The 27,151-nt window shown below is 43.2% G+C and overlaps 1 protein-coding gene across 1 annotated transcript in view; it reads right to left on the bottom strand.

Annotated features, from left to right (window-relative positions):
• Window positions 1–17,427: 17,427 nt before the first annotated feature.
• Window positions 17,428–27,151, bottom strand: part of igdcc3 (immunoglobulin superfamily, DCC subclass, member 3) — a 56,366-nt gene continuing 46,642 nt past the window's right edge. The window contains exons 8-14 of the mRNA XM_071525734.1: window positions 21,505–21,752; window positions 20,286–20,450; window positions 19,430–19,618; window positions 19,120–19,224; window positions 18,720–18,855; window positions 17,911–18,121; window positions 17,428–17,571 (exon numbers count right to left, since the gene is read on the bottom strand). Coding sequence (XP_071381835.1) covers window positions 17,428–17,571; window positions 17,911–18,121; window positions 18,720–18,855; window positions 19,120–19,224; window positions 19,430–19,618; window positions 20,286–20,450; window positions 21,505–21,752 — 1,198 coding nt within the window. The remainder of the gene's footprint in view (window positions 17,572–17,910; window positions 18,122–18,719; window positions 18,856–19,119; window positions 19,225–19,429; window positions 19,619–20,285; window positions 20,451–21,504; window positions 21,753–27,151) is intronic.

The raw sequence follows: 27,151 nt of genomic DNA, 5'->3' as shown, positions 1-27,151 counted from the left end.
TTCCCCTTATTTGTACTCTGGTGATACTCTTATACATTTCTCTCTAGAATAAGAAATTGCTTTGGGCATTTGAATGTGGATGATGAGAACTGCTGCCCTTTGTTGCAGTAGTATATGCAGATTTTTTTTATTGCACAATGAGAATTAACAAGTACACTAGGCCAGGGAAGCTTTGAATTCCCATTTTCCTGCCTTTCCATCTCCATATGAACAGCACTGCCTAAGTTATGCATAATGAATTATTCAAGATGTGTGTGTGTGTGTGTGTGTAAATTATAGGAGATAGTGATGATAATTGAATAAAGGTGCAGGACCTTCTCTGTGATTGTAACTGTGTGTGAGGGGAGGGACAATTGCTTTTTATGGCACATCTCACCATATTCATATGCTCATTATTCAAATTCACTCATGGAATCTCCTCCACTTTTTTTTGCATGCAAGGACCCCCCTCACACACACACATACATACATAAATGTTTGTACATCATCTACTCATTTAATTGCTCAATGTGGCTGGCTTTGTTCGTGCGTTAGAGAAAATTAGAAGGTAGTATCATGTGTGATTATACTGGCAAACAAGTGGATGTGTGTGTGTGTGCGTTAGTGACTGATTAAGCGTGTGTGTGTGTGTGTGTGTGTGTGTGTGTGTGTGTGTGTGTGTCCACGTGGGAAAAGGCTTCTCATTACTACGACATTCACAGTGACCTAAACATCCCCCACAGTGAGAGATGGTGCAGGAGGAGAGTCTCTCCTGGGGAAAAGGGTCTTGGCAACAGATGATCTTATGGAGGCAGGTGGGAGAGTGGAGAGGGTGACAACCACTAGTGAAACACTGCACCGGCTTGAGATAATGTTGGAGCACCCATTCAGCACGAGGTGATCACAGCCTTATCAAGCCCTGCGGTGGCGTTTGCGGCGATCATCATGTATTTATCCTGCAGCCATCTATCTAATTGCAAGATCATTCCTAATACTCTCTCACATCTGAAAACACTTTTGAATTTAGGCTCCTCTAAGGGAACTGTCAAGTATTAAATTAAATCACTGTTGGATGCCGCTCATTTAGTAAACAAAGTGGGCTACATGTGTAAAATGAGATAGATGGATAGAAAGAGAATTATGTTGATCTATCCTATCCATGCAAATAGATTCAAACATCTAATATATTAGGCACAAATATCTTGCTCAGGTGTATTGTGTGGAATTCTCCCAAATTCCCATCACTTGACTACTCTGGATGCGATCTAAAATATCACCAGGAATTCACATTATATGCAACAACTAGAGCACAAGATAGGGTAAAAGTGATCAATTTAAATCTCTTTGTTGTGCTGAACCAAACAATAGCCATTAGACCAAAAGGAAGCCATAGCTGTGGCAGGCTTAGCCAGCGTTACAGTATTGTTTCAGAGCAGCGAATCGATACACGCCGCAGAATCAGTCAGTTTATCATGTAGCTGTAAAGAAGCGTCCACAGGTTACAGGTAGGGGTTAAGTCGGAGGATGCAGAATGGGGGCAGGGGCAGCTGAACGGCTGCTCAGGGGAGTGTTGACAAATCCCCACATATTGATTGGATGCAGGAGCTTCTGGACACATCTGTCTGAACTGATCCCCGCAAAGCTTGGGAGAGATGCTGTTAACTGTGAGCAGAAGAGGAAGCTGGAGGATATTGAACGTTGTGACAGAGACGTATGTGTTGGAAATAGAAAGTGTGTGTCTCTCTGACAGCCTTATCGGTACTTGGTTTACTATACACAGCAATATGCAGCACTAGATGACTGATTACTCTGTGAGGGTGTATGGTTGCTCTGTTTGGAGTTTGTGTGTGTGCGTGTGTGTGTGTGTGTGTGTGTGTGTGTGTGCTGGTCTTGCCGGTCTAGCCAGAGAGACACAGGTCTGTTTGTATTGACACAGTGGGGTTCTGGCCAGGAAACTGCACCCATTGTCAGCAATACTTAGCAGGACAGTCAATTACCACCCGGCAGCCTGGATGCTCCCTTCTGGTGTTCAACACACACACACACACACACACTCACACACACACACACACACACACGCGCACACACACACACATACCACACGCACAAAACCACACAATGAGTCAATACATTTCTCTTAGTCACTGGCTTTTTTTGTGTGTTAGAGAAAATTAGTTGGTAAGTGAAAGAATTTGTGAGTTTGTAGGTGAGTGTGTGTGTATGTGTTCGTGTGTGTGTGTGTGCATGCATTGTCCAACTTGGTACCTTGACCCACAACAACTTAGATTGGCACTTGCTTTTAAGTCATCAGACGCTATCCACTGCATGACAGGCGCTGACTGATCCTGATCCCATTTCTGATAGTATCGCCTCTATCCAACATCTCTGAGTCTGCTGCATTGATCAATAATCTACAATAATGAAATCCCATATGAAGGATCACACATCTAGGTTGTGAATTAGATAGAGTGGAGGATTGATCTGATTCCATATCATAAGGCTACACAGATGGAAAGATGGGAAAAAAAAACCCTAAACTTCATAAAAATGAAATGGTTATGGTGTTGGGACAAGGGTTTAAAGTATACGTTTCAGGTTTAAAGTGTACATTTTATCAGATGGTTTCCACTGATTCAGCTCTCACTGACTGGACAGATGGAATCAAGCGTTGAATCGATCAGAGAAACATGAGGTGAACTCTCGCTGTAGTAACTACATCTGACCATCAGATGGCAATGCCTTTCTTCCCTGTATGATGAGAGAGTTATGGTGTCGCCGACCTGTGTGTGTTTCGTCATCCATACATTACCATGCATGCACACTGATAGCCCTGTGCCTATAGGCTGAGACAACAAAGGAAAGGCCATTGTAAGATCCTCTGAAATGGCTTCAACAATGGGACAAAGGCCAGGTTCATATAATGATTGATAGGATGGACCCAGAATCATACAGTAAAATGATTTCGAACCACAAATGTTATTTCAAAATTGTGTAAATCTTGCCTAAAACAGAACATGAAATATATAAGCCAATGAGATTATGTACTATTCCTCTGTTGTACTCACTGCCCTCTTGATATTATTACATAGTTACTGTGATTCAGTTAGCGTTACATTCTTTGTACTAATCGATCCCTCTGGTGAGCTCACTGGTATTTTATGGTCACCTATTGATTGTGTGATTAGCGGCCTAGCGGGGTCCACCCACTGCATGTCCATGGAGATTAATGGTTATTGAGTGAGCTGTCAATGGTAAAGCAGGACATTGACCAGAGGAACATGATGGTGGTGTGGGGGATGGGCTTGGGTTAGCAGGAGTCAACCTGACCTTCACCTCACCTCCGTACCAGCCCATCGAAGACAATGAGATTTGACAGGACAAACCAGCGGCCTCCTTCTGTGACCCCCCCATCTCTCAAACCTAACCTGACTCTTTGTCACATGACATGATGCTTGGAAATGGGCCCCGTGTTTCAGCCGAGAAGTAGGTCCATCCATTAGGCCGACTATCCCTCATCCTGCGGGTGATGATGCAATTTGAGAGCAATACAATCATTACACAGATCCAATCTCAGAGTAAAACCATGGGATTAAAAGACACCCTCAGGCCAGTACTCGTTTTTATATATTTCCGTTCTCATCAAAACAAGCTCAGTGGCTTCATGTTGGTGTGTCTGAGGTTGTAAAGCTTCAGTCAAAGACCTTGTAAAGATCCTTGTGTCGTCCTTTGACCGTCCTTTGACCTTAACTGTTCACCACCTCAAGGCCTCAAAATGTCTCAAAAAGAAAAAAAATCATTTGTAATTACTTGCATCTTGAGTCTGAATGTGACCAATGTAAAATCTCAGAGGAAGTCGTGACACACATACTGTGCTTCAAGAAGTGGCTGGTCAAAAGCAGGCTCTGATATGCTGCCTTCCTCCTTTAGTGTGTACAAAACATATAGTATATATACTGTATATAAAGATATATGTGAAAAACTGGCACTCAGAAGTTTGATTGCACTGTTAAATTTATCTTAGTTTGTCTCAAACTGCATGTTAAGTCTAATATTTGCCCTACGGCACAGGAGCTGTTCTCCACCACTCTATGGTGCATGCCAGTGCTGCCCTAACACATGCATAACAAATTTCAGAATAATAGTGACACGTGGAGTAAACAAACCCAACAAACCCAATAAATAGCCTTGTATGGTTCAACATTAAGGATTTGTTTGATTGCTTCGCAGGATTTGGTGAGGCAGATGAAGAAAAATAAATTATATTCTCCTGGGACTCCTGGGTCAGAGGGAGGGAGAGCTGGAGGAAAGGGAGGAAAGGGAGGAAAAGGAGGTGCCTTTGACAGGATTACAGTGACCTAGTATAGATGTATGGGTGAAGAAGAGCATCAGCGCAGTGAACACCACAGAACACATACAGTAGTCAGCCACGCGACGAGCACTGAGTCCTCTAATCCACAAACTACTGTATGAATACTGTATGAATGGTAAATGTATGTCCAGAAAACAGACCTCTCATTACCCGAGTGCATAAATTGCCAAGTGAAAGACTATAAGACCACAGAATTTAAACGTGACATGTGCAAGACAACAGAAAATCTCACTGAATTGAAATGAATTGAGTTGAGAAGAGTGGGTAGAATAAATGACCTAACAGGGTTTAAATCATTCCCTTGGTGTGCTCAGGCACTCTTCACCTGTCTTCCTGTCCTGACAATTCCCCAAACATGAACACCCTCCCCTTCAGCGCCCTCCACCACCTCTACCTCCACCTCCACCTCCACCCATCTCTGTCCAGTAACTTCCTTTTCAACATGGCCAGGAGACAGCTGGGCAAACACTGACCCGCATCGGCCCCTTTCCCCACGACCCCTTAAGCCGACCTCGCCCCCCAAGCTCCCCATTTAGCCGCCCGCCCCCCCCCCCCCCCCCCCCCCCCATTCCCTAAGTTGGCCCCCTAGTTCAAGCGACCCACCTCACCAGCCAAGCAACTGGACCTGGTGCCCACCCAGGCTCTTGGTCCCTCAGCGGGAGCGGAGTGTGAGGCTCAGGAATTTTAAACACTTAAGAGCTCGGGCAAATACAGAGGGTCGCTCCAGACAACGGAGCGGGGTCAGCTGTCTGAATGTGACGCTCTCTTTGGACAGAACCGGCTAACCAGGCAGTCCTGCCAGAGCCGGGGATGGGGGAATGGATGCTCTCTCTCTCTCTCTCTCTCTCTCTCTCTCTCTCTTTCTTTGTTTGTTTCTTTCTGTCCTTGTTTTTTTTCTAAAAAATGATATATGCGCAATAACTGTGCATACAAACCTTTAATCCTTTGTTCTTTGGGTACTACTGTGCTCTATAGTGGCCTGACGAAGGATGAGGCTTAAGTGAACACAGGCTCTCTCTCTCTCCCTCCATCTCTCTCTCTCTCTCTCTCCCTCCATCTCTCTCTCTCTCTCGCTCTCTCAAACACACACACACACTTGCACACACACACTCACACACAACAACCCACGCCTGATTTATTCCCCAGTGATTGCACTCCTTAACCCTTCCGAGGCTCGTTCTCGTACAGTGAGGCTTATATAATCTGCAAAGTACACTTTCACATACATAATATATTGAGCTCTCATCCTTTCAAGAAAAAAAAATCTGGACGCATTAGGAGCAGAAATGTTCATGCTGTTTATTTGAACATTACCGCAAAGTAAGACTAAGTGCAGGTTTGGATATGCTTGGCAGATCACTGCTGCTAATATGCAGATAATGTAAACATGGGTGAAAACACTCGTCACCTAGGGGGTGTTGGAGCGATTTGACGGGGAATAAGAGGTGACTGCATCCCCTTTGTTCACACAAAACGTGTTTGGTGTCCCCTTTGCTAAATATGGATTTCAGCAGAGAAGTGAGGGGGGATAATATTCCCCTCCGCTCTACCACAGTTGTTAAATTTTAACAAATGACTCACCACTGTTAACCAAATACTTAAACAAGGCCAACCATCCCATACTAACAAAGATAATCTAATCCATTTCACCACAAACCTCTCTAACAGGGTGCTACTGTAATGTGACAAAGGCATGTTATTCCAATTCAACTCTAGCCACATGAAACAGAGAGTATCCAGCTCACAGAGAGACATCAAACCGTAACATATTCTCATAATCAATGACACGGTCCAACCTTGTAGCTAGAGGAACAGCTTTTTTTTTAAATATATATATATATGCATAACGTAATAGAATCATTTCCTTCCTTCCTTGTCATCTGATTTTGTAAAGCACTTTGTAAACTTTGTTTTGGAAAGGTACTATATAAATAAAGTTTATGATTATGGATATGATTATGATTATGATTATTATTATTAATAAGATAGACAAATATTGAGACAAATATTGGGGTGGGGGACTGAATTTAGTAACCTCTGTCTAAAATAGTTATATTTCTATCTAATAAATTTGTTGACATGTTTTTCATCTAAATCTTCTGATATTCAACACGACTACCTTTAATTGTAATGTTGGGATTTTACAGTTGGTTCAACATTAGTGTTATTCCTCCCTCGTGGGTCTCTGGACGTCCTGCTCTGATGCCCTGCCAGGCTTCCCGAAGCAGCCAGCCAATATCAGTGTCGCCTCCGCCAGCCATAATTAGCATGCCAACACAGCTGATCTGAGGCCACATTTGTTGCTGCTTAAAAAGACAACTCTCCATCCTCGTCGTGCCAGAAAAGAGTTTACCAACCGCTACATGTCACCCATCCGCAGCCCACCTATAGGCCCATCCTCCCAGTCCATGCTGGGTAGGTAGACTCTGCTCCCAGCATAGCAACTGTGGGAGCCACTCAAGTCCCCCGTGTGTGGCCACGCCCTAGGGTCTAATTAATACAACACACTGTGCATCCATATGGCTGTGTGTGATTAAACAGATAGAGTGGAGCAGAGATAGAGGGAGAGAGAGGCAGGGTGAGGTGGTGTGTGTGTGTGTATGTATGTGTGTGTGTGTGTGGAAGGGGAGGGGGCTGTTGAAAGCAGACAGGGTCTAACCTACAGTACATTAGTCCTTTCTTCCATTGATACAGAAGGCTATATTGCTGTGTTAGCTGGTTCCATCTGCCTGCAACAACAGCACTCTGTTCAGGGCAATGAGACAGGAAGCCGACCTTGGTATGAAGAGGAGTGTGATTAGACCCTTAAAAATCAATAGGGAAAATGTTTGAGTCAATCAAACAGACAATGAATTACATCTTTTATCATGTCGTTCATTATGAAGCGATTCCTCCTCAAGGCCAGATACAAGCATGTGTTTAACTCCTGTTGTTGGAACAAAGCCCTGTTTGCAGACCACAATCCCCCCCGGTGGTTTTCTTCCTGTGTATGGATTAGAGATAGGTGAGGGCTGGGGGGTAATGGAGAGGGACAGGGGATGAGAGGCGGGGAGGCAAAGGCTAGATAAGGAGAGGAGGAGAAAGTGAGAGGAGAAGGAATGAGAAGATCGAAAACTGTGGTCACGGTGAAGGAGTAGAAGCAGAAACGTTGAAGTGTAAGTGTAGTGGTGACCAGAGCTCAAAAGTGAGCGCATTAGAAGATAATACGTCCTTTTCTCTATCCCTTATTCCCTAAAGCACCGCACCACCCTCTATCCCTCCCCTTTATTTACACGTCCTCACTGCTTGCTTCCTCCCCACACCGGCTGCATCCCCTTCCCTCCATCTTCTCCCCTTCTCCCTTCCTCCACCCCAACATCACAATCCCTCGCTCCCTCCCTTTGTCACACCCTCCCTCCTTTCCCTTTGTCCCGCTTCACACATCACTGCCGTCGTGCGCTCAGGGGATGCGACATCTCTGCCGAGTGAACGACACTCCCCCTCCCCCACTCCCCCAGTCCCCCGCTCCTCTCCTCCTCCCACCGCTCTTTCTTCGGGGGTAGCGTGCACTGTGTGTGTTAACTGAGAGTAGATGAGTTAGTTGCTCAAACACTTATGTGTGTATGTGTATATGTAAGTGTGAGAGATAGATGGAGAGCAACTTGAGAATGGGGGGTTGGGGTTGGGGATGATGATTGCGTATCTCTGCATGTGAGCCATTCACTCACTGCCAACTGAAAAGGCCACCCGATTTATTTCTGGCAAATACATATAAATGTGTTATAAGGGCAGCTATATAGCCTATAAGGCTGGCTCCCACAGAATGATTCCCCCGGCACGCATTGCAATAACATCAGTCCTCCTTTTCTCAGAAACAGTCACTCCATTAATGCTTTCAGTGCCACGTCTCCTGTGGCCTCAGCATGTTAATGCCCACATTCTCCATCAGTCACCCTCCACCACACTGCCTTCCTCCTTCATGACACTCCATCTTCAGCTGAAGCCACAGGCAACCGGCTCCGGCACATGGAGGCAAAAATTACATTGCCTATGCTATAATTTTTCAACTGCTCCACGTACACACTGACTCACCTACAGACGCAGAGATGCACACACACACACACAGAGTCATGTGGACAAGCATGTGCGTACACATACGCATAACCAAGACCCCCCAAACCTCCACAACCACACACACACACACACACACACACACACACACACACACACACACACACACATACACACACACAAGAGACCATTTAAAAAAGAAACAGGAGCTGACAAGACGGTTTTGATTATTTGCGACGTGAGAGGAGGGACGTCACCTGGGAAGTGTGTTACGGCTGGGAAATCTGGAAACAGTAAAAAAAAAAGAAGAGGGAAAAGAAGAAAAAAAAACAGGGAACATCAGAGGTAGGCGGGTATGAAAGTTGGCTGGTGTGACCTCTGGCCTGCCTCCCTTTTGGCTGCTCCCTTTGAGCCGCTAAAAGGCGTGCGGTGTGAGAAGCCAAAAGACAGCTGCGCCCCCCCTTCTCTTTCTCTGGGCTCTCTCTGGGAAACCGGGGTCCCCTTTCTCAACTCACTCTAAATGCTGTGGGGTCAGGAGGAGCCGGGGCCCAGTTGAGGTGGTCCAGCCGGGGATAGAGTTTCACTGCTTTATATGGCCAGTCTGGCCTCTTCTGTGCATGTGTGTATAAGGGAGAGAGAGAGAGAGAGATAAAGAAAGAAAACAAAAAAGAACAAAAACAAGGAAGAAAGAAAGAAAGAAAGAAAGAAAGAAAGGAAGAAAGAAAGAAAGAAAGAAAGAAAGAAAGAAAGAACACAACACAACACAAATTCACGTATTTACACATTTCCATGCATATACACACACAGACACACACACTATGTTATGTTGCAGCATTGATGTTTATCTACAGTGTCTGTAGGGAGAGTGAATTTTAACATGCAGCACTGAAGTGCATCTCCACTAATTGATATATCCAGTGTATGAATATACATACTAATCAACATGCAAAGGAACCCACCAAGGAGGTCCATTTCATCAAACAGGACAAATTATCATGCACAGAAAGACAATATAGACATGCAGTCCAGCACAGATACTGAGAGACAGAGATTAGCTTTGCTACACTGTCATATGCTGCTCATCCGTGGCTGAGCAGATAAAATATGGATATCTCCAGGATTGGAGAGGTTTTTAGGATTATAGTGAAAATCAGGAATTTAAAATAAGAGTGTGAAAAATGGTTACATTTATATCATTGTTTGATCTAGAATTTACCTTAATACCTTCAAATGAACACATTTATGCCACTAATTTAATAACATTTAGCTAAAGAGAAGAGAAATGAAGCTTAGAGAATGACAGAGAAAGAAAGAAAAAAAAGAAAGACAGAGAAAGAGGTTGATCCATATTGGACTCTCCCTTTGTCTTGAAGTCCAATCATGTATCAGGATCCGCGTTGATTAGAAATCCGGCACCAGCCCTCATCGACTAGCAGCTTTGGGCCTCCTGCTCAATACACTCAGTCTGGCCAGCAGTCCATGTGTTAATGTGCTGAACAGTAGCAAAAGACAGAGAAGAGGGGAGAAAGAGGAGAAGTCTGGACCAGATTGATCTCCTGCATCTCAGCGGGCTGCAGAAAGCAAACACACTTCCTCACTGTAAATGAATCCTGTATCCACCGGGTACAACATACCTGTCTTTTACAGGTATGTGAAACACACACACACACACACACACACACACACACACATAGGTGAGTGCACACACATGCACATATACACAGCACATTATCCACTCACTTTTACATGCATTTATGTACACACACGCAAATAATAAAGACACAGAGTCTGAATTCATTATTACTAGAACTAGTTTATTATCATTGTTGTTGTTTTTTCTTTAATCAGTGTTGCACAATGAACCCTAAAACAATACAAACCACTAAAAATTGTGTATTTTGCCTTTGTACACATATACACATACACATACAGTACATACAGTATATGTGAATATGTATACAGATTTATAATTGCGACACCTTGGTCTTGAGGAACTACAGATAGTGTAGAAACACAACTTTGTGGAAACGTACAGTAGTGATCCCTGACAATGCTCTGAGAACTCTTAAATTCATTTCATATTGACCTGAATTGAATTGTGAGATATACAGTACAAGCAGACAGAGGCACTGACCTCAGCGGACAGACAAAAAAAAAAGAAAGACAGACAGGCAGAGAAACATATAGACAGAAAAGACAGACAGATGTGTGATCAAGCGCAGCTGACTCTACAGGTTTGTGCTCCCTTTGTTCTCTCCAAATGGCCGGTGCGATTTCTGCCCCTCTGATCTGCTTCGTTTTATCAAACCCAGGTAAAATCACAAATGAGGCTTCTTTTCTGAACATAGAACAAATAGTCTACAGACCTGGCTGGGCACTGGTTTTTGGTTTCAGGTTAGCACCACATTCTAACCCTGCAGTGATTAAGAAAATAAAACTGCATAGTTTAAATAGTAGTATTATTTGTTGTTCGTGTAATAGCGGTAAAAGCAATTCCAGTGGCAATGTAGTGTGAATGAAGTGGTAGAGAGCCTTTCCTTTCTCTTGCCCTTTGCTGTGGCCAGATACTGTAATGAGCTTGACATCATAAATTGCAAGTTATGACAGCAATTCATTTATTATAAAAGCAAAGTGGAGATCAATTACAGCAGAGAGCAATTAATGTAATATAAAAGCAATTAAACTGAGACATTTCTGCTGAAATTGGTAGACTAACTAAAGAAAGGCCATTTAATGTGATTGTTTTACACCTGATCTGACGTATATCTCCTGTTGTTTAAAGTTTTTTCCAATTCCTAACAAGCTTCAGGACCCAATAGCGGTGCTAAAGGTCAGAGCCTGTATGCATAATAGGATCACTGTTTTGCTCATATGACTATATCAATTTTACTAGGATTTAACAGGTAAACCTAATCTCAAATCAGTTCTTCTATTCCAAGATCTGTTATGCATATAGGACGTAGTCCTACAGATAAAAGGGAATAAACCAACAACACTGGGCAAGAGCAAGTCACATGGAGCCATTCTGAACGCCTGCATGCTTTGATATGGCAACAATATATTGGCATAATTTTCCCTTTAAGACTGAATTGCCTGCTGTGCTGCAGGATTGAGGCTTAGAATGTGGATCACAAACACACAAGCAATGTATATTTTATGTGGTGTTCCATAAAATAACATTTTTGTACAATGCATGTCTCTGTACTCTTGAACACTGATGTTTTTACTAAGAGGCTAACACACAATTGCCTTTCATATCGTGCTTGAAGATAACTTCACAGGACAAGGATGGGAGTCAAACGCACCTACTGAGTAGATTCAACACTGTTGCTCCTCTCCTCTCTGAAGGATGACTGAACGATTTTGGATTGTGTTGACAACACCGATACAGAGCGAACATTCTCCTCAAAGACACCATGTCACTTTTTTTTTAAAGGTAACAGGACTGACAGAATCTCACCCCAAGTCGCTCACAGTGAGGATGACTGGTTGGAACAGGATGAAGATGAGTTGATCATCAGGCATCAGTGAGGGCAAGACAGATTTGGATTCATCAACCAAAAGGTCATTCAACCTATTTTCATCAATACACACTATCAAAACAGATTGACCAACAATGTGAGACAGGACCATCAATAGCACCATATTGAGATCACAAAATTAATTGCTGTATTGGGCTAAATATCACAGTGTTACCATCACAAGTCCAATAATGATTAACTAACACTTTTCATTTCAGCTAAAATAACACATTAGCTTATTGTTTATCATGCTGATCTAGGTTTTCCTCTGTCTACTACTTTTAAATACATCGGATTCAATCTGCTTTCTTGACAGAGGTACTGTATATAAATATAATACTGATCTCAAACATTAAAGTACAATTACATTAAATCACCATTTGACAAGAGTATAAATTACTTGAAAAATCTTTAAATTCAGCATTATTTGACATGTACAGTCGTTGGGGTCTTAGAGCAGAACGCCAGAGAGATAAATGCACTGGAAATATAATCAATTCACAATCATTTCGTATGGTCATTTGGTGCCACAGTGATCAGTACAACATAACACAGAGGATATTTCGATCAGAGCTAAGTTACATCAGACCCTGGGATTTCAGAGAAACCATAGTAAGAATCTTTCAGACCCAAGGCATTGAAGTCAACCATGGAGTTACAGCATGTAGTTACATCCATAACAGACATTATACAATAATAGTATGTGACTGCAGCCAGGTTAAGCTTATCTTGTCCTTTACACTTGATCTTTTGTCTTCAAATCTGTCTAGGATATGCATAATAAGCAAGAGAGGACTGCATGGACAGATGTGTAGTCTTAACACCTGGAGCCATGTACTGGCACCATAGTTCATGTAAAACAAAGCCAACACTTGCCCAAAGCAGTTTGCTGGAGGCAGGATGCCTTCTTTATTTTATAGGGACCTGAGGGTATTAGTAGAAGCATGAATGAATCATGCTACTACTGAATGAAATCACACTGAAGTTAGAGCCATGTAAGGCTACCAACCCAGTAACAAAGGTACTTAGTTATCAGGTTTCCAAAGCGCAGGACATAGCTGACTGCTACCATGGTAATCCTTGCCACACTATGTGAATCAAGGGAAACAAATGGTTGGATTAGTGAATCCCTTCATCAAGGGGATTTATAGGCTTAAACTGCAACTCTTTCACTGTGAGAGAAAAAAGTTTATTTACTCTCTGTATTCCCAGAGTGATGATTTCCCTGAAGTTGTCACAGGTTTATCTTTCCACTGATGATGTAACCCCATGTTAATGTGTAATCCCTAGATTCCTGGTTTCTTTGGGGAACACTAAAGAGGGCTTTGAGCTAATTTCTGACAAACGATTCTTTGATGTTTGTGTGTGTGTGTGTGTGTGTGTGTGTGTGTGTGTGTGTGTGTGTGCATGACATACATGCATGGGTGCCCTTGCCTGTGTGTTCTGTGTGTATTTCTAGCAGAGTAGATAAAAACAAAACTGACAACTGATGTGGTTGGGGAGCTCACTACTGATGTGGACAGAGGCTCCATCTCTCCAAAGCCTTATAGGGATTATCGCTATCCCCTCAGTATGTGTGAACCACCAACAATAATTTCCCCTATTTATTTAACTGAGCAACAAAGAGGCATTCCTTCCCTTGAAAACTGCCTGAACTGGGCACAGATCAGAACTTAAGGAGGAAGATCACTATAAGTACAAATACATGGATTCTAAGAGAGCAGCACCAAGGCCGAGCGTAGCCTGCTGAGACAAATATAACGTGAGGATCAGAGTGTCCCTGAGCACACACTCCCCCTGTCCAAGAAAAAAATCAATGGTCAGGATTCTCGCATGAGGAAAAAAGGAGGCTGGCTAACTGACAGGAGCAGGGTTTGGTGATGTAGGGGTTCCCAGTGCTGCAAAACATATGACAAGGGCCCTTTTATTTTAACATTTACAGTGTCAGCGTAGGAGTCATCCATTCCCTTCTACTGATGGAGTTACCAGTCAGTCAGAACAGCTTTAAGGAGCCTGTTAAATCACACAGGGCAAAGCTCTAATATACAGCAGCATGAGGACCTGACCTATCAAAATCTAATCACGTAAACATGATCGTCACTGCACCACATTCTCAGTGAATCAGGTTAAACTGTATGGCACTAAAACCTGTCACATCCACAGATGAGATGTGGGCAATTTCCTGCAACAGGAGATTAACCCTAAATTACACCGAGGGAAGAGGAGAGGACAGTGGAGGGAAAGAAGAAAAGCACACCTCTAGTTTCCCTAGTGAAATTACTCTCAGCAGAAGTAAAAACACTAAGGTTGAAGCAGCCCTAGAGAGAGAATATCACATTGGTAGTTAATAAATACACACGTAGGAGACATTTAAGTCAGGCATTTGTTCTGCTAGTTTGACAAGTACCATTATTGTTTTTTCCAACACTTGTAACATAATATTAACACCAAAGTGTACAATTAAGTACAATAAATGAATGCAAAGACAAAAACAATCTTCAGACAAACAAGCATGCTATCAAAATTAAAAGGCATAAAATTACCTCAAGATGACCACTGAAGTGTAAAATGTGTGTAATGCAGATTTTTTTTACCGCATAATACATGGTTTGTTCTGCATAACACATTAAAATGCAGGGTCATCCTCTGCGGTGGGGACACGTACAACTCTCATTTGGAATGTCATGGACGTTCGGACAGTATGACAGATTAAAATAAAGGCTCCCAATAATCGTACAACACAGATTTCAACAGCTGCTTACCAAATATCTTCCAATTTCCTATATTTCATTAATCCCCTTTCTAGCTTATTACAGTAACAAGTAGCACAGCGAAGTGAAATCGCTAAAACAAACTTGGTGTGCGCTGGAGTTGTAAGTGCCACCCACTTCCCACTTTTACTTCATTCACAGGTAAACTGCAACATGTATGGTGAGAGCCTGGTGTGCCCCAAAGCCCACAGCAAACATAAAATTCAAACACAGGCGAGAAAACAAATGTAAAAAGCTGGCGATATGAAAAAAAAACAAAAAAAAAAACAGATGATGAACAATGCTATACATTCACATCCACTAGAAAATAAGCATGAACATGAACTGTTCTAATAATGCACAAGATAAAGGTCCTAAGAATTTCTCCCTCCCTGCGTGTGTGTGTGTGTGAGAGTGTGTGTGTGTGTGTGTGTGCGCATACTGTATGTGTGTCCATGCAACCATGTTTTTTTTTGTTTGTCTGTTCGGTAACTGTCAACATTATACAGAATGACAGTATTTGCCAATCAGCCAGAATGTCTGCCTGTCTGTCTGTATATATAGATATACAGTATATATGTGTGCGTGTGTGTATTCCTCTACTCCATTGTGCATACTCTAGAAGTTTCCTTCATTATGGGGGAAGGGGGAGTGACCTGAGAGCAGGGCCAAAAACAGGGTTGAGGTAGGTTAACCATAATGCATCAGAGCAATTCCTGTATGTGAGAGAGAGAGAGAGAGAGAGAGAGAGAGAGAGAGAGAGAGAGAGAGAGAGAGAGAGAGAGAGGCTTCAGCAGTGTTCGTATGCCCACCTACTGGTCATGGCCGCTGACAGCCAAGCTGGCAGCGTGCCCTCTTATTTCTCTCTCTCTCTCTCTCTCTCTCAACCAGCTGTCTCTCTGTGGGTGAGTCAGCATCCAGCACTATAATCCTGGTATTCCTGAAGCACTTTTTACTAGTCAGTATTGACTGGAGGGAGAAGGCTGAGCAGCAGCTATGGATTTTGGGAAGAGAGTAGCGACAGACTGGCACGATCAGCGCCTGTGTTCGCCTGTCACGTCCTCTCACCAGAAGTCTGAAGGCCACTCCTTCATTTAAAAGGAGACAGATGATGTGATATGATTAAAAAAAACACTATGAGCACTATGACCTGACTTTTAAGTGTCAACTTAAATCATGAAATATCATCCAAAGTCAGATTAGAAATACACTTTTGCCAATTTATATTATGATATCTTGTATGAGATCTATTACACTAACAATAGTGGAATCATGTTTTATGACATTTTGACACATTTGTGCTTAATTTTTTTCCTTTTTTTTTTTTTTTTTACATACATCACATATGTATATAAACACTTCCATTCACTCACTAAACCACACACCTGCACACAAACACCCACAAATACACACACTGTACAAATACCACATGCACACAGAATTCAATCATAGAACTGTTTCTTAGATACATATATGATGTATGTACATTATGTTACTTCACTTGCTGTCCAATAGAACATTATGTAGCATATCTCAATTAGCAGTAAATACTCCTGAAAATATCATTAGCGGTGCAGTGCATCTCTAAGTCTTTTCATTCAACTGAAGCAATTAAAAAAAACAAACAACAAAACATTATGGTCTTTTAAATGAAATAAAATCTTAAAAAACTATCGAACACTATAAAATGTCTTTACAAGTAGAATTCATACAACAATGTCATCAGTCTGTCAACTTGCATGAGGTACTGACATATCTACAAACACCATATTCATCAACAGAGGGAAGCCAGGATCTCACAGAGGGAAAGGGAAATATTTCATTATGCAATAAACAGACAAACAACAACAACAACAGTGACAACATTAACATTGTTATCTTGAGGTAGAACATTAACTTCAGCGTTTGGAAGTGCTTTATGTTGGATATTCTTTTTCATTTTGCTCTGACAAGCAGGAGAAGAGTGACGATTCTTGACATCTGAGGTAGTGCGGCGCCTGATCTTGTAATTTTCTAACCAATCAGTTCCTCTGTATGTAAAGTAATTGAACACAGGGGAAGGTACAGACCCAAAAAGCTTCCCACAACACATTCATTCCGGCTGAGGTAGGTTTTTGTTGAATCCTAAGGTTCACATAGCCAAGTCTAGTGCCTGTATGAAGGCCAAGAACTAATAAAAAATGTTGATATCACTGAAAACAAAGTCCTGAGACAGAATATATCAAATCCCTGGAAGAAGGCCGAGGTCTTCTATAGATGAGAAGGTGGAATCATTGGTAGGCTGAGAGCAGGCAGCAGGAGTCTTTGACATCCACAGAAAAGTAGTGATAAGACCAATAACTTATAACCACTTTGACATAGAAGTGATATATATATATGTATATATACGTATATATATATATACTTTAAAATAAAATCAGCATTGTATAACAAGGACATTCTGGGGCCTCTATTCTGTGTGCTGCCGGCAACCAGAAAATTAACAACGTACCAAATTGTAAAAACAAACAAAACTCTTGAGTGGCCTGCCAAGCTAGATATAGCTGTCCATCAGGAGATAGCTCTCCGAACCCAGGCCAAGAACACTCCGATATCCAGTCCTAGATCTTCTAGAACTTCTTAACTTACCGATAAAAAAAAAAAAAATCTTTGCACAAAAGGAAAACTACTATGAAAGGAAACAGTTGTCAACCTGAGTGAGAGAAGAGTCTAAGTGGACACTGTGGACAGCGCCATGTGAATTGGCCTTCATACGTGATTAGCCTTGGTCCTGCCGGCCCCCTCCCGCTGCAGGAGGCTCCTGGAACTGCGTCTCGTTGTCCCGCTCCAGCGCAAACTCGTCCAGCGGTATCGTAGACAGCTGGGTGTCGTTCAGCGCATAGGAGACACACGAGTTCTCTGACTGGAAACACACACAAACAAGAACAATGTTGTTGTCCTGAAAAATACTCTTTATTTATTGAGTGTTTAAGTCCCCATGAAATGAGTTCCCAGTACTTTTACTCCCTGGAAAACACAGTATCTTTAATGGTGACCATTGAATGTTGCACTAGTAGAACTAAATATACATTTCTAACCAATAAATCTATCAGATTTTTGAACAATCCCGCCCCTCTGCACACGTCCCATCAAATAAAATTACCTTTCTCTCCCTGACTCACATGCCTCTTATTGACTTTATTTTCTCTAATATCTTCATCTCTCTGATACAGAGTTCCAGCTATCAGGTCTCGTGACTCACCATGCATGCGTCCTGTGTGTTGGGGCCGGTGAAAAGTCTCTCGAGCTCGTTGCTGTCGACCATACTCTTCCCTGCTGCGCTGCCATTGACCTCCATCTCTCCTCTGGCAGCCCCGTTCAGCCCAGAGGCCCCCTGGGAGGAGGAAGAGGATTCCAGCACCACACTACGGCCTGCCTGGGGGGTGGCCTGGACTGTCTTACACATCATTAACCTGGGGATTACAGGAATACACACACACACACATGCACACACGTGTCAGAGTTTCATGTCCTCAGTAGACCCACATTAGCCTGATATTCAGACTAAATGGCCATTTCGTTACCACTCCATTATTCAGCCTGAGATTGCCTCCTTGTTAGCCGTTTTCTGGGGGGGGGGGGTTGATTTTCCCCTAACCAATCACTAGTGAGTGATGTATTTGGCCACTGTTAAGTTATTTTCAATGACACTGATGCTGGACATATGTTTTTGACAAAAAATTTGCAAAGAAAATATGTTGGTTAAGGGGTGATTTCAACAAATATTATTCGGCCGAAACACCAATGAAAAACTGTTGCACAAACGGTTCAAACTTTAGTCCCGCCCACAAAGGCGCTGATTGGCTCCGAGCGAGAGCAACACCAGACGGTCTGAATCGCTTGACAAAATCTGAAGAGTGGGCAGGATGCGATTCAGGAGTCTGGAACCAGGCTAGATCGACATTGATCATAGAAAACTATTTGTGAATGCTGGGTGGTTTTCTTTCATTTGTATATTGTTTTGGTTCCATCCATTGCCGTTCAGCATATACGGATTATGTCTATACACACCTGCCCCGGTAGCTGAAGATGAGGAAGAGCACACAGAAGATGATGCAGGTGACTCCAATATGAATGCCGATGATGATGCCTGTTGTGGATGTCTTGCTCTGTTCGTCTTTCACACAGTCGCACGGGGTGTTCAACACTGAGGAGATACAGCACACATCACAGTCAACCCAACCTGCATAACCACACACAAAGGAGACACAAAGTGTGTGTTGAGGAGTGCGTGTGAGGGAGGTGTGTCAAAATGTGTGATAAGGAGTGTGTGTGTGCCTGTGAGGGCCAGTGTGGTGTATGAGAGACAGTTTGACTTTGCTCAAGGCAACAGTCTGACTCAGTGAGAATGTTTAAACTTAGATGCATGGGGACAAGTGTGTGGCTGTCGTTGGTTATGGCAGACAATCACCTGACTTCTCCACCGCCTCCCTAAGTGAAACAAATCGCATGGTGGCGTTGCCATCTCCGTGTTGGTTGTATGCAAGCAGCTTTATCTCATAGACCAGTGCAGGATCTGGACAGAAGGAGAGAGAGAAAGAGACATTCAGATGATGGGTAAAGAATGGATGACTGAGCAAAAACATGTCATACTATCAAATGTGGTTTCTCCAGTAATTACACTGAAGATTAAGATGACAGAAACTGAGAGGATTTAAGAACTAGCCATGCTACAATCAGTTGTAGCCCTGAGGAGCAGCACTATGTGCCTGATGTCTCACCCAGCTGAGTGATGTTGTAGTGGGTGGCGTTGCGGGGGAAGGTAATGGGTCCGGTGAAGAGTGGTGTGTGGGCCCTTCTGAAGTACAGTCTGAAGCCCTGGTGCTGGCCCATCTTGGTAGAAGGCTCCCAGACTGCCTGCACCACGCTGCTGTTCACCACCTTGGTGAAGAGGGAGGGGGGCGCAGGCACTGCAACACAACACAGACCATTAACCAAAATGGTACTAGTATATTTGAAATATGACTTGTACGACACCTCATACACAGTGGCGTGTAAAGGTAACATTTTACACAAACCCCGATTTTGTTAAGGTTAGAAAGTCAACCAACAGGAGAACCTTCATTTAAATTTTTTTGTTTAATAATTTGTCACACTATGTCACAGCTGACAAAAACCTGACACAAGGAATCATTCATGAATGTGCCAAGTTGTTGTTTAGGTGTTATGATTGTGTTATAAATCGGAGTAAAGTGTGACCAACCTCTGTATCACACATCTGCTTTATGTCAAAATCTTTATAAGCAATTTAGCCTGAACTGAGGTCATTTTTTAAATAGAGAACAAAAAAAGGACTTAATCTAATTCAATTATGTTCCAAAACCAGTTTAATTGAAGTAATGAAGACACTATAATCTAAGCTTTGTCACAATTGCTTTTTATGGATTTTCTGCAATTAAAAACTCCAAAGGATATTTTCACTCCTAGCAACCACTGCCAATTACTGAGAATGTGTGCCTCTGTGTATTGAGTAAATAAGTAATTGTGCATTCATGCGTGAGTCTCTATGCATGCTCACTATCTGACGCGTGAAACAGAGAGAGAGAGAGAGAGAGTACAGCTCTGCCTTAGACTCACCCTCCCCAAGGGTGCTCTCGGTGGCACTGTCAGACGGTTTGCTGGCCCCGCGGGAGGTATAGGCCTTGACATAGAAGGTGTAACTGGTGGAAGGCTCCAGATCCCCAATGACTTGCTGCAGAGTCACCTTACTGACTGCCTCCTGGTATTCCATTTCCAATGGGTCTGAAGGAGAGACAGGAAGAGAGAGAGGGTGAGGGTGGAAAAGAGAGCGAGGGAGAGGAGGAACAGAGACGGTAAGAGGCAGGAAAAGAGGGAAGAAATAAACAGAAAAAAAGAAGGGAAAAGAAGGTTGGGAGGAGGTGCAGGGATGAGAATAGATAAGATAAACGGTGAAACAATAAATACAATCCGTTTCTGTCATCATTTTATGGTTATTGCCTATTTCACTGGTTTTTACCCTGTCAGAATAGCTCTGTTAGATAATGGGTAATCTAATGTAGCCCTGGGTGCCTGAATGACGATGCCTGGGTGAATTGCAGGGGTGGTGCAAGGTAAGTGGAAATAGAGGGGGTAAAAGGGGGAGTTACGGAGGATGCGTTATAGTGTTTTATTGCCCTTAATCCAGAGACACCCACCCATAACCACTATCTAGCTCCAGCTCTCAACCCATTGGGCCATGCCATCTATGGAGGGTAATTAAAGCAGATCCTATTGGTTGGCCCCTGGGGCCCTTAATTATCCATCTGATAGCACTACTGAGGAGAACAGCAGCTGGGGCTAGGCGACTGAAAGCACACACACACACACACACACACACACACACACACACGCATATACACTTGCCCGCAGCCGTAAACACGTGCACACAGATATGTAGGTGAATAAGAGCACACACACACACACACACACAAAGAAGAGGGGGCACCACACCAAACACTCTTCACATATACATTCGGTGGCTTTAACGCCCTCAGCAAGTAAACATTAACATGCTACCATAAGATGTAGTCTCATTCAATTATCAATTAACAGCTTTCATGGTTCCTCTGGAGGAGGGACAGACATAACAGAGAGATCATCTATTCTGGGGAGTCCAGAGAACTTTCCTCATCTCTATTCCCCCTCTCCTCACACTCCTCATCTCACCTGGAGTCTCTCCTTACCTGATGTGGAGCTGCTGTCATGTCAACGCTTTATCTATTAAACATTTTCATGTAGAGTAATCTATTGCGTAGTACTATTTGGATGTGGATCTGATAAGTCAGTGCAGCCTCACCTGAAGTCCTGCGGATGTGCAGCACATAGCCAATAATGTCCTGAGTGTTCTGGTCCGGCTCCCTCCAGGACACCTGGATGGTGGTGGGTGAGAGGGCCTCGGCCCGCACATGGGTGGGCACCCCAGGCAGCCCGTCTGCCCAGAGCACCGTGAGGCGGGCGCTGGCCTGCGTGGAGCCGGCGCTGTTCTCAGCGATACACTGGTAGATGGCCTCGTCATCCTGGCTAATGCCATATATCGTCAATGTACTGTGGGAGGAAGAGGAGACAGAAGAGCACACAGTGGGAGAGGAGGGGAAGGAAGGGGAAAAGAGGAAAGAAGGAGAGAAGATGGGGGAGGAATGTTACACCAAAGCAAAGCACTGTACATGTGATGTCAAACTGAGTAAGAGCAGTGCCGGCAATTACTTCCACGTAAAGTGATGTAGCAAGAATACTGTGCTCGAGTAATGCTTCATGATTTAATGATGCACTTATACTCTGAGAACCTGGAATACATATAGGAGTGCAAACTGTTTGGTAAACGATAATAACTCAGTAAGTAACTCAGTAATTCTCTGATGCCAACATGGTGGAACATAACATTCGAATATGTAGGACTGTAGCCTTATATTAAGCATTGCTGGTAAAGGTATTATTTAATTGCCAAAATAACAAGGTGCTACTGACATATGTATGCATTTCTTAACAATGACATGCCTTTCATAAAATGCAGCCCATCTAATAGAACACAGGAAAGCAAAATAGTGACTGGCTGCATAAAACAGTGATAAATGTGACAACAGCTTAAGGTATCATATTCAGCTATGTGTGTGTTATGTGTGTGTGAGTGTGTATGAGAGAGATTTGTCACATATAACACAAACACACACACACACACACACACTATAGACAGTAGCAGTGTGTACAGAGGAACCTCATTCACAGCACACACTCTCAAACTGATTGCTCTACTGCTGGAACTTGGATGAGAATTTTTAAATGCATTTCAGTGTTTCGAAAATTTAATTTGCCAACATCAGTGAAACCTTTCATCTGTTCATCCACACACGTGCACACACACACACACACACACACACTCATTTGCACTCTGACATACACACATGCCTATCCACCCACAGTAAATCCTTTTTCTCAATACCCTCGACTCTACATTATCTCCTTTCTTCCCACCATCCCTCCTCTCCTCACTCCTCACATCATACCTTCATCGCTCTTTGCGCTTTGTCACCATCTTTCTATCTCCATTTCATCCTCTTCCCTCCAACCTGCCCTTTCTTCTGTTATGGAAGAATATCTGCGTGCATGTGTTTACGGCTGCGGGCAAGTGTATGTGTGTGTGTGTGTGTGTGTGTGTGTGAGTGTGAGTGTGAGTGTGGGTGTTATTAGACCTGAATGCATAATCTAGCCCTCTTATCCTGTTTGTCCTGAGGTAAAAGAAAAATAAAACATTTAACATACTATGGAAATGAGGCCCCATGGCACGTAACACTTCTTCATGCCATCTTCATGCCAAGACCATTTGTGCTGTATTTAAAGTGTGATACTCGCGAAGAAGTATATAGCTACATGGTGTTCCTGAGGGATGAAGGCTCTTGAATGGCAGGGTTCCAACTCAAAATTGTCATGTTTTGGGTTAAGACATTGCTCAGTTTTAGACATCAAAGAAGCCTCAATTTTTAACTTGTCAAGTCAAGGAATCATGGCAAAACCCTTAATTTCTAAAACTGCTGCTAAAAACACAAATATCCATCACAAGGTTTTCCTCTGGATGTAAAGTGTTGATATTAAGACAGAAAAGGGGCCAGAGAGGCCATTTATTCATTTTCAAAAACTTTAAAGGCCTTGTTTTATTTTTCTCAAATCCACAAACGTTAAAAGATCTTTAAGGCTTGTGGGATCCCTGTGAATTGTAGACCAATTAGACTATTTCCTTCATCCACCTTCCCTACTGCAAGATAGTGCCTGCTCCTGGGATTTGGGGAGATCAATTACATTTTGCAAATAAAAGGGAAGAAATCCTTTTTCTGCTTCTGTTTCTCATACTATACCCTAAATTGAATTAGTTGAATTGACTGCTGTGGGAGTTTAACAAATAGAGCTGAACTATAATCTTCTGCCCTGCTGTTCTGTCTCTTCTTTCAGTTTGTAAGAACCTGCACAAGAGACCGTCACCTTTCTTAAACTGATTTACTGTAGGTTGGATCTTGGGTGTATTCATTAAAGGTGTATCCAGAGACGCCGGGATTTGTCTGTGAGGAACAACTCGCATTTTATTGAAAGAATAACATGTTGGCCTTGTGCGAGCAGAAATAGGAGATGAGGACAGTGAGACAGACAACACTGCCCTCATACCAGACTCACCAGTGATGGATTTGTAAGGACAGAGGGGTGTTCTTCTAGGTCAACGGGCATTATGGAGGAGTGAATCATTCGATTACCTTTTAAAAATTGATGTGCTGCGACACAATTGTGTCTGTTCACTGGGTCAGGACAGGCTGAGGGGTGGGAGAGTCATTATTCCCTCCAGTCTGCCAGGTGGATTCAATCTGGGTAATTATCAGGTTGGAGAGGCCCTTTCTATTTCACCTTCTCTCACTCAATCTCACCTCTGACCCTTAAGGTGGCAGCAGTCGCCAGGCCTCAGCTCGCTGCTCAACCATCACATTTCTGACAGCCTTTCATATCAGCGATGGATGGAGTGTTTTCAGACAGGCGACCTGACCAGACGCCAAAGACACAGCAAACAGGCCCCCAGGGACACGCTACCGGATGCCACCGGCCCCTTGAATGTGCAAGGGGAATTCAGGGAAATTTCACAAGACATTGCCTGTTTCAGATGGTACAGTGGTGTCCAACTGCATGCGTGCACACACACACACACACAGACTGACACACACACACACGCATAAACATATATGCACACACAAATTGATGCTGCTGACGTCTAGCTTATGAAATTCCACACCTGCTGGCAACAGTTCTGCCCCACTTCCTGGACCTATGGCTTAGTTTGATTTATTAATGACAGTTTCACAAGTGACTATGTTTCTGTGTGCATTTCTCTATCTGTGTGTGTGTGCGTGTCTTTACAAGGTGTCCAAGTTTGTATATGTGTCTTTATTGTTCTTATTTTGTTGCAGATAGGCTACTTCTGTGCATTTTTAACTCTTCTAAGTAATTAGCTTGTATTCTTATTCAAAAACATTTTGAAGAAAACAAGGAACTTTTTACTCCACTGTACAGTGTGTCCAGTACTGTGTTGTCTTTTTCCTTGGATTTTCTGTTTATGTAATTTCTGTAGTTCTGTACTTCTGTAGTTACCGCTCTTTTGTTGCATTTTAAGCAGTGGATATCGCTGCTCATGCTAAAGACTTCTTCTTCTGTTTATTCCAAACAAGCTGCTGCTTCTGCTGCTGGAAATGTAAAATGGATCAGTTCCTGTGGGCAAGAGGATATTTCCCAGGAAAGACCTACTCAACTCTGGATGTCTAGAACAGCAAATGTAAAACCTTTCATGAGCTGGTTATAGGTTGAATCATAGAGAGAATAGCAAAAGTGGTATGGTTGTACTTAGTTCTTTGTACAACCATACCACCAGTAGTTCTTTGTCTGGAGAACCTTTCTACTGTAGAGTTCAAAGAGAGTTCTTAAAGATAAAAAGGTTCTAAAAGAAACCTTTTATTCTCATTCTTTGTTCTGAAAGAGTCACAGTCACAAAGATTAAGATATGAGAGCCTAATCAATGGACCTCCGTTCATCTTTTGTTTTATTTTGATGACTTGATGAGTTATTCTGATGTGACTCTAATTTCAAGAAAAAATTGCAGCGCTGTTTGGGTGTCAATCTCTCCATCTGCATTAATATGCAACAGACAACAGCAGAACAAAGCCACCAATGGTTCTTTAGATAGACACACTGTGAGGCAAAAGGAGAGAGAAAGAAAAGAGAGAGAGTGAGGGGGAGACAGAGAGAGAGAGATATTTTGGAGGTATATGGCCTGTGTTTGGGCTATTTGCTTGTCCTCCCTGAGCTCCAGACCCAAGCTGTCCCATCCTGACAGACCGACAGGTTGACACCATCATTTACTCATCAGTTCAAGGCCACTTCACAGATTGATGGATAAGGCCGTGGGCCAGGGGAGTGGCTGGCAGCGGAGGGGGCCTTGGAAAGGGCCTGTTGTTCAGCTGCTGAGGCTGTGTTTACACTCTGTTGTCAGTGAGCAGTACCCCATCAAAAGCCAGCGTGGCCATTCGGGATCTAGCGAGAGGGAGAAGGGAAAAAAAAAAGGGGACAAAGAGAGAACAGGAGGAAGAGGTGGGGAAGGGGGAAGGGAGGAGCGATGAGCTGTCTGTGGCCTGAGAGGAGGGAAGGGCCCAGGGATATGACTGATTGCAGGCTGGGTCAGAGTTCAAGGCCAATGCCCAGGCCCCAGCTCTCTGAAATGGGGGAAGGAAGGGGGGTGTGGGGCACAGAGAGGGGGCGCAAACAAGAAAGGCAGGTCTGCGTGAAAGAAAATGAAAAAAGAAAAAAAAAGAAAAAAAAAGACTCTTTGAAAAGATTCCACAGCAAAATGTCCAGGTCTGTGTAGAAGCCTGTTCCCTCATATGTTGACCATTAATTATAAAGCACACCAAGGCGCTCGCCCGCACTATAAACAAATTCCCTGTATCTTTATTACTATAACCTTAAAACCCTGAACGCACACAGAACTAGAAAGATGATAGCTGTAGGAAAGTGCTTAGATTAGTAATATGCTCGTAGGGTGTTGCTCTCACAGTGATTACACCAACAGCAGCACAATTAATGCAAACCATGACTGGGAAATCCTGTTAAAACATGACACTTGAGGAAAAGGTTATTTCTTGCCCTTTGCCTCATTTGCTTCAAGGGAGAATTAAACTTCAGATGCCAATAATTCAGCGGCTATCACTCTAACAATACAGGCTGGCTTTCAACCTCTAGCATAATACACTGTCTAATCTGGGATTGCTGCCTGTATGTGGTAGATGATTACAGTAGCCAGCTTTAGAGACTTCAGAGTGAGGCGAGTCCGTATACACATAATTAACAACAGCTCTCTCAGAGGCTTCCACTTCAAATAGTAGCCGTGATAGCATGTTTTACAGCAGCCTGGTCAGCAAAGGCTAATAATGGATGGGGTAGCATTAATGCTTGCAGTGTGTGTGTGTGTGCATGTACTTGTGTGCAGGTGTGTGTATGCCCCCAAATCGTATCTCCACCAAGCCAATGCCCAGTCCAGTCCAGTCCAGTCTAGTCCGGTCTGGCTGGGACTCAGATCTGGAAGCAGAGCAAACACCCAGCTACACCCTGCGCAGCCCATCTGGACTTCCTCTGACACCATCTTAGCTCACGTAGCTTTTCACATAACCTCCATGTAGCTTTGTCTTCTGCGTGTGCGTGTGTGTGATGTGCTTATGTGTGTGTGTAGTGTGCATGAGGATTAAGAGTAAAGGGCAACACGTATATGCATTTGCATGTTTGATTATGTGTGCGCGCAAATGAGTAACGGGTGTGCACCAGAGGGCTGTTTGTGTGCGTATGGGCGTGTGCGGGGATCACTTGTTCTTTGATTAATGTGTGTGCATGCATGTGTGTGAATGAAATGTGCAATCGATTCCCCTTGC

This window comes from Centroberyx affinis, unplaced genomic scaffold (assembly GCF_046629955.1).
Source record: "Centroberyx affinis isolate AG114_WGS23_722 - 3 ecotype Tasmania unplaced genomic scaffold, CSIRO-AGI_Caff_v1 ptg001333l_1, whole genome shotgun sequence".
Classification (NCBI taxonomy): Eukaryota; Metazoa; Chordata; class Actinopteri; order Beryciformes; family Berycidae; genus Centroberyx; species Centroberyx affinis.
The sequence above is the reverse complement of the archived record's forward strand: the minus strand, read 5'-3'. Positions and strand labels throughout refer to the sequence as shown.